Below are 14,063 nucleotides of genomic sequence, written 5' to 3'. Positions count from 1 at the left end.
TCCATAGACGACTGTTCTCTCTTTCTACCCCTCTAACTCTCTCTACCTTTCAAATAAACATTTAAAAAATAAAATACAACCTTATGATAGCTATAAACTCAAACTAATATTTTTAATTTATCCTGTAATAAAGAGGAGGTTCTTATTGAACTTAGATATCATACAAATAACATTCACATATAGTTCCTGAATTCTTGTGAGATCAGGTGGGGAGCAAAAGAAAAAAGTACCAAGCTGGCACGTTGGCTCAACTGGTAATCATCCATCATCAAGTGCTGCACCCCTTTTTGGGTGCCAGTTTGTGTTTTAGCTACTCCATTTCCCATCCAGATCCCTGCTTGTGGCCCAGGAAAGTAGTGGTGGATGGCCCAAAGCCTTGGAACCCTGCAAATGTGCGTGAGAACTGGAAGGAGCTCCTGGTTCCTGGGTTCAGATGAGTTTAGCTCTGGTAATTGCAGCTATCTGGGGAGTAAACCAGCAGATGGAAGATCCTTCCCCCTGTCTCTCCTTCTCTCCAAAGAAAATATGTGCCTGCCCAAGAAAGCAAAATAAGTAAATAAGTAAGTAAGTAAATAAATAAATAAAATTTCAAAGAAATCTTTGTTTTGGATTGCACAAGTGCCATGGCATAGTAGGCTAAGTATCCACCTGTGGTGTCAGATCTCATATGGGCAATGATTTCAGATCCCTGCTGCTCTGTTTCCAACCTGTAGTCAAGCAGATGGAAGATCTCTGTCCTTTTCTCTGTATCTCTGCCTTTCAAATAAAATAAATAAATGGGGCCTGGGGCAGCTCATTTGATCTGGGTAAATTTGATTAAAAAAAAGTGACAAGGTTTAAAAATACATAATCAAAATGGGATCATAGGGGCTGGTGCAGTGGTTCTACTGGTTGATCTTGTACTTCTGGACACTGGCATTCCATGTAGGAGCAAATTTGTGCCCTGGCTGCTCCACTTCCCATCCGGCTCCCTGCGTGTGGCCTGGGAAGGCAGTAGAGGAACATTCAAAGCCTTGGGACCTGCACCTGTGTGGGAGACCCATAAGAAGCTCCTGACTCCTGGCTTCGGATAGGCTTGGCTCTGACTGCTACGGCCACTTGGAGAGCGAACCAGCAGATGGAAGATCTTTCTCTCTGTGTTGTCTTCTCTTTGTAAATCTGCCTTTCCAGTGAGGATGTATAAATCCTGTTTTCTTGTTGTTGTTGTTTTCTGATATGGCCTTCTTCAGGAACTGTTTATTCTTTTTTTAAATAAAGATTCCTTTAGGGCCTGCCACGGTGGCCTAGCAACTAAAGTCCTCGCCTTGAATGTGCCGGGATCCCATATGAATACCAGTTCTAATACCAGCAGCTGCACTTGTCTGTCCAGCTCCCTGCTTGTGACCTGGGAAAGCAGTTGAGGACAGCCCAAAGCCTTGGGACCCTGCACCAATGTGGGAGGACTGGAGAAAGTTCCTGGATCCTGGCTTCGGATCGGTGAAGCACTGGCCATTGCAGTCATCGAGGAGTGAATCATCAGACAGAATATCTTCCTCCCTGTCTCTCCTCCTCTCTGTATATCTGATTTTGTGATTAAACAAACAAACAAAAAGATACCTTTTTTGGGGGGGAAAGGCAAATTTATAGAAGGAAGTTGAAATAGAAAAAAAATATTAGCTCTATAGTAGAGAGGCCTTAGCTCTTAAATAATGAAATACCTAAAACAAACAAATAAACAAACAAACAAACAAAAAACATGGGAAACCATCTAGAAGACACCTGGAATGTTTGTTTCCAAGACCAATTACCTTCAGAGGTAAAGAAAAACTTCTCATAAATTCCTATTAAGAGCATACCAATATTCCAAGAAAACCTTGCTGTGTTAACATATATAATCAAATCCTAGTTTTTCATCAGTGCAATCTTTGACATTGATGCTCATTTTAAAGAAAATTAATTAAAAAACATTCTTCTGTATCTGTCAGTGTGGTCATACAAAGAACTCTTTTTGTAAATTTCATCTAGGACTGGAGTTATGGAGCAGTGGGTTAAGCCTCTGCTTGCAACCCCAGTATTCCATTTTAGAGTGCCAGTTTGAGTCCCAGCTGTTTCATCCTGATTCAATTTCCTGACAGCTTGTAAACAAAGGCAGTAAAAGACAGGGCCTAACTACATGGACCCTTACCATGTGGAAGACCACTATGAAGTTCCCAGTTTTGGGCTTTTGCCTGGCCCAGCCCTGGACATTGAACTGATTAAACTCAGGAAATACATTTAAAAATAAGATTCAGCTTCAGTATCATAGCTCAATAGCTAAATTCTCGCCTTGCCAATGCCAGGATCCCATATGTGCGCTGGTTCATGTCCCAGCTGCTCCACTTCCCATATAGCTCCTTGATTATGGCCTTGGAAAGCAGTCAAGGTTGGCCCAAAGCCCTGGCATCCTGCATATGCGTGGGAGACCTGGGAGGCTCCTGGGTACTGGCTTCATATGGGCTCAGCTCCAGTCATTGTGGCCATTTGGGGAATGAGTCAGAGGATGGAATTTTATTTTTGCTGGGAAGGTAGATTTACAGAGAGAAGGGAAGAGAGAGAAGAATATCTTCCATTTGCTGGTTCAGTCTATTTGTGGTTGCAATGGCCGTAGCTAAGCCAATCCGAAGCCAGGAGCCTCTTTCAGGTCTCCTGCATAGCTACTTGGGTAGTGAACTAGTGGATAGAAGATCTTCTCTTTCCTTTTCTGTGTAAATCTGACTTTCCCATAAACATAAATAAATCTTTTAAATTGGTAATAATTTTTTAATTTTTGATGATATTTGCATAGTTCAAAGGGCTGCATGCGCATGAGGAGCAATGAACAGGGCATGGGGAGTCGAGAAAATGGAGAAAGTGAATGAGACACCTGCCTCCAATTTTCTTTTTTTTCCCCTGTATCTGGGGTAACTGGGGAGAGAAGGGATAGGGCCGCTCCCAGCAGCCCAATCACATCAGTACCCGGGAATGGGGGAAGGCCACCTGATATCATCCCAGGGTCCCCAAAGTGGAGCATGCTCTGAGAGTACTGCTTAAGTGATTTTTATCTGAAATACTGTTGATTTCATTGCTCTAAGGTTGTGGAAATGCTTTATTTTATTTTTATTGCAAAGGCAGATATACAGAGAGGAGGAGAGACAGAGAGGAAGATCTTCCGTCCGATGATTCACTCCCCAAGTGAGCCGCAACGGCCGATGCAGGAGCCAATCCAAAGCCAGGATCCAAGAACTTCTTCTGGGTCTCCTACACAGGTACAGGGTCCCAAAGCTTTGGGCCGTCCTCGACTGCTTTCCCAGGCCACAAGCAGGGATCTGGATGGGAAGTGGAGCTGCTGGTATTAGAATCAGCGCCCATATGGGATCCGGGCATGTTCAAAGCGAGGACTTCAGGCACTAGGCCACGCCGCCGGGCCCTGTGGAAATCCTTTTAAAGTCTATTTACATACATGGTGTACTTTTGAGTCTCGATTAACCCAGATACTCACTGCCAAAGCTTGCCTAGGAGAGTTGTCCAGTTTGTTCTGCCCTCCATGGTTCTTTACATCTTCTGCAGGCCTCAATGAACTGGTTATCATGTCCTCCATGAGCATCTGGGCATACTATCCACTGCACAGGCTTCAGCAACCGTGGAGACCCAGCTCTGACATGTTAATTCCATGATCTTGCGATTTTCACTGTTGTTGGAGTTCTGAGGCTAATTATCCAGTTGAGGGGGTTCTCCAAAGAAACCTCACCAGAAGTGACCCCAACCTGACTCTTGTGTGTGTGTCAGCCAGTGCATGGTCTGGTTCAGTCTATCACCCACATTTGCCTACAAACACATTGGTGGTTGCTGTCACCTGGTCAGTTCTGTTCCCAGCTTTATCTCATGCACAAACTGATGGATTCTGTGGCCCAGCCTAATCCTGCTCACCACACACTTGGCCCTGGTGTACATCAGTGAGAGCTGCAGCTTACTTGAAGCAACCCCCGAAAACCCCCACTAGGCCTGCCCCAGCCCCAGTTCCTGGACATGTGGTATATGCAGCAGACTGGTTCAGTCTGTTCCACATTCCATTCAGCTCTTAAACATATCAATGGGTGCTGCAGCCTAGCTCAGCACAACTGATCCACTGTCCAGCCCACACTCATACTGGCAGTTTGCCGCGGCCTGTCCAGCCAGGCCTGCCCCAAGCCCTGGATATCATGCTCACCAACGGGAGCTGCAGACCAGCAGAGATGTCCACAATTTCCCTATTAGTCCCACTCCCAGCCCTGAATCTTGCACTTTCCAGGTGGTTCTACAGAGTAACCTGACAGGACTTGCCTGCATTCCCAGTACCTGTTAGTCAATGCTGCAGCAAAGCCCAAGCAGCCTGTACTTACCCTGGCTCATGCCTGCACCAGGGGACATGGTCACTTCAGCCTGGCTCTCCCCCTAACCTAACTCATATGAGGGCAAAGGGCTTTGTAGTCCTTCCCAGACGGATCTGCCCCTAGTCCCACCTCTTGCATTCAGCAGTGGGAGCAGTGGCCCAGCAGAGAAACTCTTGCAGCTCTCCTACTGGGCTTGCCTCCCATCCTGGATTTCATGTGTGTTAGTGGGAGCTGCAGCCCAGACTGGCAATGCTTGCCTCACTTGAGCATTCACCAGTGGGTGCAATAGCTTGGCTTGCCCCCAGTTCCAGCTCATGCTGATGGGTGCTGCAGCCTAGCCCAGGCCAGCCATCCTCCCCTCCCGGGCCTAATGTGAACTAGCATTGTGACACAACCCAACCTGTTCTGTACCCTCTCCTGATTCTCACATCTGCCAGTGGGTGCTTGCCAGAGTCTAGCTCCAGCTGAGTTCAGAACTTGAGAAGGGTATGTAGATGAGGCGTAAAGAGGAAAGAAATGATCATAATGGACAATGCAGGGAAAGCTGTCCGCTTTATTTATACAGAAACAGTCAAACTCAAGCTCAGCTCAGACTTTCTACATCATGGTCAAGTGGGTGTTTCTAAGGATAATTCTGCCATTTGTTTTACCTAAAAACAATAGAAGTTCCTACTACAATTCTTATTCTACAACTTAATCTTGTATCACAAAGAAAAGGAGAACCTAAAGATCAAGGAAAGAATGAAAGCCTAAATATACGTCCCTTGATTAGCATAAGGTCAATGGGGACAGCCAAGACAGTAGGAATAATAGAAGGCCCTTTTGCAAGAGGTTATTATTAACATTAACCTCCAAGCTCACATTGAGTAAAAAAGCCAACCTCACAGTAGCAAACAATGCCTGAATGGATTAGAGTTCTTCCGCAGGGTGGTCCAGTGTCCGTGCAAAGGAAGGTGGAGCTGCATTCAGGTGGTTGTAGAGACATCCCCCGGGCCCTGCCATACAGCGGGAAATTCCTTGTGGCCCTGCCTGCAATGGAACAATACTCTTCACACCTTCACGTCCCCCCACATCCACTGCACAGACCCCAACAGGTGCTATGAATTGGCCTAGTCTGGCCCTCTCCCAGATCTGACCCACACGTATGCCAGCGGTTATTGTAACCTAGCTTGGTTTAGTTGTGATAACTTAGCCTAGCCCAAGCAGGGCCCACATCTCATCCTGGCTCCCATGCATGTATGCATCGCACTGGGCCCCTAAGACATTTATGACTGGGGCTGACACCATGCTGTAGTAGACTAATCCTCTGTCTTGTGACACTGGCATCCCACATGGGCACCAGTTCAAGTGCTAGTTGCCCTGCGTCCAACCCAGGTTCCTGCTTATGGCCTCAGAAAGCAGTGGGGGATGACTCAGTTCCTTGGGTCATTGCACCCACGTGGGAGATGCAGAGACCCCCACAGAAAGAGAAGGTAAGAACAACAGCGTTTTTTAAAGAAAAGCTGGAACCATGGCAGTCAGCAAGGAGCTCTTACAGATGGACACGCACGCACTACTAGGCACTGAGGAGAAGGCTACGCACGAAGAGGTTAAGAAGGCCTACTGGCAGAAGACTCCCTCCTGCATCCAGATGAAAATCCCGACAATCCTGAAGCAGCCCAACTCTTCCACCAGTTTTGCCAGGCCTTGGCAATACTGACCTATGCCACAGCCAGGGTTGCCTATGACAAGGTCAGGACAGCCCGAAGCAGGCAGCTGAGAGGACCCAGAAACTTGATGAGAAAAGAAGAAAAATGAAGCTCAACCCAGAGACGTGGAAGAAGTGGCATGTACAGAAATAGGCCAAGAGCCACAGCACCAGGACGTTCGAGCAAGAGATTGAACGCTGGAGACTGAATACCTCCCAACAGCCGCAAGAGCAGCGGAGGCTGATCCAAGAACCGGAGCAGAGGCTGAGAGGAAAGGCCAAAGATGCTGAAGCCCAAGGAACCCCCAGACTCAAGCTGAAATGGGAGTGCCCCCCACGGCGGCTACTCCAGGGACGTTCTCCTGCTGTACGCACCGTACCTGGTGCTAGCCAGTAAGAGACCAGGCCTTGCTGTGGTAGAGTTTGTGACTGTCAAGGCCACATAGCTGGCTGTGCAGAATGAAGTGGGCGTGGTTGATAATCCATTGACGATCTCCTGGTTGGAGGGACAGTCCCAGGATGCCATGGGCTCTGGCTACCCGGGACTGCCAAAGGGCTCGGTGCCGTCAGAAAGGGAGAGGGGAGCCTGGGCCTGCTGCACGTGCGTCAGGCTGCAGAGCGGCGGCAGCTGATTGCCCAGATGCAGCGCGAGCACATGGAAGGCTCAGCCACATAGCTTCTGTCCAGGACCCCCAACACATAGCCCTTTTCGGAAGTCCCTGCAATAAACTTCTGCTTATAATAATAATGGTAATTAATAATAATAAAAGGCATGCATTAACTTTCAACAGGAAAGACATGTTCCTTGAGAGTATAATTTTAGCTTAGTTTTTTGACCTGCTGCCATTAATATAGGACTTCAGAGACCAAAACCTTTGGGGCACCCAAACTAATATCCAGATGACAGCATGCTGCTCACAGACCCACTGGGAAATGCATAAACTGAGGTGGCTCCAGAGCCAGACTGAAGCTACCCAAAGGCCCCAAGCTCATGGCGAAGCCTGCATGTCAGCACACCTCACTCCTAGCCAAGCCCCTCCCACCAGGGACTTGGCTACAGCCAACAGGAGCACGTGATAAAGTGCTGCTGATCAATGTCGCTTTCACTCTCAGTGAAGGTGCGAGGCTGCACCTCACTTTCCAAGTCAGAGAAGTTTCCAAGAAAGAAAGCAGTGTCACCAAAAGAAAACATAAACACCAGCTTCTTTTACATTATAACTGCTACTGGACTCGTGCACTCCTTGGAAGTGGAGTGCTATTTACATGACATGACTTCATTTTTTCCGTATCTTTCCCCGTCCACCCTGCCCCCTCACCCCTGAAACAGGGAGAATCGGAATACGGAAACTATGATCACATCCATTTTCCCTAACCATTCCACTCTGGCCAACTGTGTTAACACCATCTAAAATTAAAAATAAATTTCAAATAAATTTTAAAAAATGATTGTTCCTTTTATTAATGTATACTGAGAGACTAACAGTATAAGATAGCAAGTTTCCATGTAGTGTTTTAGTCCCCAGATGCCTGCAATGGCAGCTGGGAGCTCAATCTAGGGGTCTCACGTGGGTCAGAGGGAGGAATACAAGTACTTGAGCCATCACGCTGTTTTGCAGGATCTGTACTAGCAGGAAACCTGAACCCAGATTAGGAGATGGGCATCAGAGCCAGGCCCTGGGGTGCACTGTGGCCCAATCAGCAGCCTAATCACCAGGCCACATGCTTGCCCCTCTATACGTTTCTTCAAATACTCTTTGTTGCTGTATTTAGAGCTAATTCTCTTTCTTCCCCCCACCCCTTTTTTTAAAATTTACTATCTTTTGAGTACTTATCAAAAAATTTTTAAAAAGACTTATTTATTTTTACTGGAAAGGCACATATACAGAAAGAAGGAGCGACAGAGGAAAAGATCTTCTATCCACGGGTTCACACCCCAAGCGGTCACAGTGGCCACAAAGGCTGGAGCTGACCTGAAGCCAGGAGGCAGGAACTTCTTCTTCTTTTTTAAAAAAGATCCATTTTATTTTCATTACAAAGTCAGATATAAGAGAAGAGGAGAGACAGAGAGGAAAATCTTCCATCGGATAATTTACTCCCCAGTGCTTTCAATGTGACCATAATGGCTGGTGCTGCGCTGACCTGAAGCCAGGAGCCAGGAACCTCCTCCAGGTCTCCCATGCAGGTACAGGGTCCCAAGGCTTTGGGCTGTCCTCAACTGCTTTTCCAGGTCACAAGCAGGGAGCTGGATGGGAAGTAGAGCTGCTAGGGTTAGAACCGGCGTCCATATGGGATCCTGGGAGCATTTAAGGCAAGGACCTTAGCTGCTAGGCCACAGCACCGGGCCCAAGGTAGGAGCTTCTTCTGGGTCTCCCATATGGGTGCAGGGTCCCAAGACTTTGGGCTGTCCTCCACTGCTTTCCCAGACCACAAGTAGGGAGTTGGAAGAGAAGTATAGCAGCCAAGATATGAACCGGCAGCGCCTATATGGGATCCTTGTATGTGCAAGGCAAGGATTTTAGTCACTAGGGTACCATGCTGGGCCCCCAAAAATTGTTTTTTAAATATTTATTTATTTATTGGATAGGCAGGGAGATTTACAGAGGAGAGATAGAAAAATCTTTGTCTGCTGGTTCACTCCCCAAGTGGCCACAATGGCCTGAGTCGAATCAATCCAAAGCCAGGAGTTTCTTCTAGGTCTCCCATGCAGGTGAAGGGTCCCAAGGCTTTGGGGGCATCCTGCACTGCTTTCCCAGGCCATAAGCAGGGAGCTGATTGGGGAGTGAAGCAGTGGGGACACAAACTGACTTCCACAGTGGATGCCAGTGCTTTCAATGTGAAGACTCAGCCATTTAGCTATTGCACTGGGCCCACACATTTTACAATACTAACCATGTAACAGACTGTATAAATAGTCTATATCTACTGAGAAACCCAATTTAATCCTGAGTAAGTGACTCAGAGTAAGAATGAAAACCAGCAGCATCCCTTTTAATTTTCTCAAACAAACAAAAAATGAAGAGAACATCAAAAGTGTGAGAGATTGTCTAAAAAGAGTAGCTTTGGGTCAGCTTACCAGGTTGACCAAGGACAGTCTGTAGGACATCCTGCTTGCCACTTAGATGCAAGAAGAAAGGAAAACATTAATTTTCCACAGAGTTCTAGCAAATCGGCAACTGTGGAGTCCAAGATGACTGCTCCCTTCCTTTATGCCTGAAAAAATTACGCAGTGAGGGGGTCCGTGCCTTAAGTATCTCCAAAGATTAAGTTGAAGGATTTGGGAGCAGGAGAGGCAGGGACCAGGAAAGGCAGGGACCAGGAAAGGCAGGAAGAATGGTTTAAGTAAATCAGGGACTATCCTGCTGAACCTGGCAGGGGGAAGAGTCTCAACAGCGGAGCTCGCTTTCATCCACTTCCCCTCCAGGAATTTTGTGTTATTGAGGTTTACTTGCTTGAATTCTTTTAAATCGTTCACACCTGGTGGTTGTATTCCTCGGCACGAAAGCAAAAGTTAAATCTTTTGGTATGTTTAAAACACTTCAAAGCATAGCACTTCTCCCATACTGACCTGGCTAATGTGTAAACATGCTTATTTCGGGGCCCCACTCTTGCGAGACCCCGAGTCTGAAGGTTTTCATCGGGGTGGAAACATGTTTTCGATCCGCTCCCAAATTGACTGTGACAACCGGTGCCCGAAGGCCATCCTTGAAGAAATCCTGGGCCGACTGCACTTTGGGCGTTTTGTATTTCTCCAGCAGTAACTTTAACCATCCAAGGGGGCAAAGGCGACGCGAGGAGCAGCCCCCTGCGCCATGCGGCTAAACCTTCCCCTCAGCTGACACATCTGTCTCCGGGGAGGAAAGAAAGTTTATTTTCACCGGGACGTTGTGTCCAAGTCCATGAGGAAGATCCTCCCACAAAGTCACCGAGTCTCCCGCTCGCCGCCCTCTCGGGGCCGCGGGGGACCGGGGTTCGCTTCCCGCCCTCCGAGCTCCGCCTCCCGCGCGCCCTGACGGGGTCGGCCGCGTCCGGCCTCAGGCGCCCGGGGAGCCGCGGCTCTTGGCGCCAACCGGATGGCGGCGCTGTGGGCTCGGCGTGCGGGCGCCTCGGGCCCGAGGGAGGCGGAGGAAGGGGAGGGAGCGAGGCGCGCGCTGTGCTCTCGCGTGCTCTCGCGCCGCTCGCGTGACCGGCCGGGGTGTGTGTGTGTGTGTGTGCGCGCGGGCGCGAGGCGCCGGCTCCCCGGGGCAGCGAGGGCCGGGCGCGCGCGGCCGCTGCGTGGGGCGTCCGGGTCGGCGGGCCCCCCTGCCCGGCCGAGGCGGGGCGTGAAGGGCGTGCGTGTGTGTGTGTGTGTGTGTGTGTGTGTGTGCGCGCGCGCGCAGCTCCCGGGCCGACACCCGCGCCTACGCTCCCGCAGCAGCCGGAGCTGCTCTTCCTCGGCCCGACGGAGAGCGGCAGTGTCTCCCCGCCCAGTGCACGCTCGGCCCGCGTCTCTTTTCCCCCCTCGGCGGCGGCGGCGGCGGCGGCGGCTCCTCCTCGGCACCGCCAGCCCCAGCGCCGCTCCGGGGCGGGCGGCGGGCGGCGGCGGGACCCGCGGAGCCGCTTTGTGTGCAGCCCGACGAGGGGCGGCGGCGCAACCACCTGACAGAGGCCCGGGCGCTCGATGCACCTTCCGCCCGCATGAAGAGGAGGTAAAGGCGGCGGCGGCTCGGCTCCCGCCCTCGGCTGGTGGAGGGGAGGGGACGGAAGGGGAGAGCCGAGCGGTGGCGGCGGTGGTGGTGCTGGTGTGGGGTTCGGAGGTGGAAGTGGAGGGGGAACGGCGGGTCCGAGGCCCGGCCCGGCTCGCCGCCGGGAGGTTGCCGGGAAGGCCTCGGCGGGGCCGGGAGGGGCCGGGGGGGCGCGCAGGAAGCCGCCGGCGTCCACCAGCCGAAGTTGGAAGGAACAAAATGTGAAGTGCGGGAGCCGCGTCAGCCGCTTCCTGGCGTGGGGTTGCGGGTGGAGGGTTGCTGTTTTCTCCACCCGCGGCGGTGGGGGAGCGGGACGGAGGAGGGGCCGGAGCCGGTGGGGGACCGCCGGCAGGGCAGGGGTGGGGGGCGCCCGGCTCGCCCGGGAAAAAAGGCATTTTGTTCCCCGGGAGCCGCGGCTGCGTGCCGGCCCGGCGGGGTCCCTAGTTTTGCGGCCTAAGCCGAGCCCTCTAGGCCTCACGTAACCTCTCCCCGGAGTGGACCGGCCAGGCGGGGACGGGGCGCTGCTCTGCGGCCGAGCCCAGGGCCTTGGGGTCCTCGGCGGCCCCTCCCGAGGCCGCCAAACTTGGGGCCTTGCAGCTCCGGGAGTGGATTTCATTGTGAAAGGCGGAATGGGAAACTCCTTGGCGCTGCTCCGGCGCCTCCCGCGGCCGCGGCGGCTGCTGCTGCCCGGGGAGCCCCGTGGGCCCCGGGGCTGGCGGCGCCGGCGCGGGGTGGGGGTGGGGAGGGACGGCGGGCGCTCGGCTGGGATCCCCCCAGAACCGGGAGGAAGCGAACGGCTGAGTGGGGGGGGGACCGTGGCCGGGTGCCTGGCCTGCCGGGGGGAGCAAGGGCCCTCTCCCGAGGAGAGATTTTTTTTTTTTTTGGAAATGAAAAAAGAGGTTACAAAGTCGCCCCTTTCGCGCTGAACTTTGGTTTTCTGACCGATAGAGGCCGGTAGAGGACTGTGAAAGAAAAGTTGTCCCCCAGGATGGACTACACGGCGCAGCCCAAGCCTGCCACTGCCCTCTGCGGCGTCGTGAGCGCCGATGGGAAGATCGCCTACCCACCGGGGGTGAAGGAGATCACCGACAAGATCACCACCGACGAGATGATCAAACGGCTCAAGGTAGGCGTTTCGGCTGGAGCGTCCGCCTCGGTGACACACGCTTGGCTCTTAGCGTCACCTTCCAAGGTGTCGGAGGTCTGGTGGTGTCTTCTGCCTTGCCACCCTCTGGTATTGTTCCGTCTTGGCTTGTAGTTCCACGGGGATATAACACTGTGGGAAAAGGAGTGTATGTGTATCCGTTTTCCAAGTAAAAGAATACTCTTCACAGTGGCTTGCAACCTTACATGTAAGCGGTAAATGGCTTAAGGAGGTTCCTGTTTCCGTGAGCTTTTGCTCAGAAGGCATTAAAAAAAACTGCCATGATTTTTTCATGTCCCAGAACTTACATATGTATAGCCTGAGGTACTGACTTAAATGCAGGGTTGAAGTGAGGTGATGATTTGAATTGGTATATTCTGAGCAGTTTAAAAAGTGTCCTGGCTCTTTTTAAGCATTTTTGGTTGTCTATTGGCGAGTACTTCTGTTGGTTGGTCCACTCTGAAGACTGGCAGTGACCAGCTGCCAGCCCCAGGAGCCCTGCTGAGTTAGTGCTGTTGTGCGCAGGGTCAGTGTGAAGCAGTTGTTCTCAATCAGGATGTCTAGCAGGGCTGTAGAATTCTTGGTTGTCACCTAGTTGCGAGTCCATCCAGGGAGCCAGTTGTGAGTTCATCTGGGGGAAGGGTGTTGAACTGCTGAAGGCAGGTGTTGGAAGAGGGAGGGACAGTGTTTAAGGAGCCTGTGCAGAGTTGGAATCAGCCAAGAAGAAACGCTGTTGACAATGCTTTGACCTTGGGCGCTTGGTTCAAATGTGTTCTCCTGGAGTGATATTTTCCCTGTATTCCTGGAGCTTAGCGTCCACCTCTGCTAATGGTACAGCCCGTTCTGTCTTCTGCAGTTTCCAAGATTAAACTGGATTCTGTGCACTGTTGCCTGTTTGAAAGGAGTAAGATGTAATTTCTTTCATTAAAACATTAGCACTAAACATTATCCATGAATTGAGGTATCTAATTGCTACTTCTCAGAGTGTTTTAGCAATCTGAAAATATGAAATATGCAGATGTTTAAAATTTATGAATTTTTAATGCGTTTAGGAACTTTGGACAACAAATTATTTATTGGAAAGGTTGAGAGGGAGCTTTCATTCATTGATGAACTCCCCAAATAGCTTTACCCTGCAGGGCTCCAGCTTGCCACAGCCTTGAGATGAGGAGCTACTTCTGCGTTTCCCATGTGGGTACAAGGGTCTAAGCACTTGGGTCGTTCTCTACTGCTTTTCTGAGCGTGTTATATCAGTAGGGAGCTGGATCGGAAGTGGAGCAAGTGGGACTTGAACTTGGCACGCATGGTAGGATGCCGGCCTGGTAGTCAGTGGCTTAACACATTATGCTATTAACTTCTGCTTCCAAATCTTTAAAGCTTATTAAATTTCTGAATTAAGGACATTGAAAGTATATGTGTGTGTGTTTTAAAGGTATATTTTTGTTTGAAAGGCAAACTTAAAGGAAAGTAGAGACAGATGTCTTCCATCCACTGCTTCACTCCCCAGTGGCTGCCATAGCTGGGGCAGGACCCTTGAAACTCCATCACGGTCTCCCGTGTGGGTGGCAGGAGTCCCAAGTCCTTGGACTGTCATGTGCTGCTTTTCCAAGCATGTTAGGAAGCTGGAGAAAAGTGGAACAGCGAGGACAGTGATATAGGATGCTGTGGCTTAACTGGCTCTGCCACACAGCTGTCCCTGAAAGCTTGAATTTTGTTAGAAAAATGGAAAGTTACTGCATTTCTATTTCATAATTGACTGTCAAAAGTGCTGTTAAGTGTAAGTGGATATATAACCCCATTTCAGTACAGGATGCTGGATTTGTGATGCCTGCCTTGTGGGCGCTGTAATGCAGGTCCCCAAAAGACAACCATGGAAGGGGAGAGCTAGCAGGGCCCCCTAGGTGGATAGGGAAGCTGATTTGGAAGGCAGAAGTACGACTTGATCCCAGGCTGTCAGATGTGGTGGAACGTGGGTGTCCCAAGTGGTGGCGTACCCCACTGTGCCACAAAACCCCATGTGAGGAATATTTATTTTGAAAATGAAGGAAAAAGATTTGAATGGCATTTAAGCACTTTCTCTGAGATTGAATCCCAGAAATAATAATGTAGATACTAAAAATTTCATAGCTTAAAAGATACTGTAA

The 14,063-nt window shown here is 50.5% G+C and overlaps 1 protein-coding gene and 1 pseudogene across 1 annotated transcript in view; both read left to right on the top strand.

Moving 5' to 3' along the window:
* The first annotated feature begins 5,877 nt into the window (after positions 1-5,877).
* Positions 5,878-6,730, top strand: LOC121146773 (annotated as a pseudogene).
* A 3,649-nt stretch (positions 6,731-10,379) lies between these two features.
* PDS5A (PDS5 cohesin associated factor A) overlaps positions 10,380-14,063 on the top strand; it is a 99,117-nt gene continuing 95,433 nt past the window's right edge. The window contains exons 1-2 of the mRNA XM_040966244.1: positions 10,380-10,739; positions 11,724-11,901. Of these exons, the coding sequence (XP_040822178.1) occupies positions 11,764-11,901 (138 nt within the window). The 5' untranslated portion in view covers positions 10,380-10,739; positions 11,724-11,763. The remainder of the gene's footprint in view (positions 10,740-11,723; positions 11,902-14,063) is intronic.

The sequence above is a fragment of the Ochotona curzoniae genome, unplaced genomic scaffold, assembly GCF_017591425.1.
Source record: "Ochotona curzoniae isolate NIBS_2020 unplaced genomic scaffold, NIBS_Ocur_1.0 scaffold_4505, whole genome shotgun sequence".
NCBI classification, from domain to species: domain Eukaryota; kingdom Metazoa; phylum Chordata; class Mammalia; order Lagomorpha; family Ochotonidae; genus Ochotona; species Ochotona curzoniae.
The sequence above is the reverse complement of the archived record's forward strand: the minus strand, read 5'-3'. Positions and strand labels throughout refer to the sequence as shown.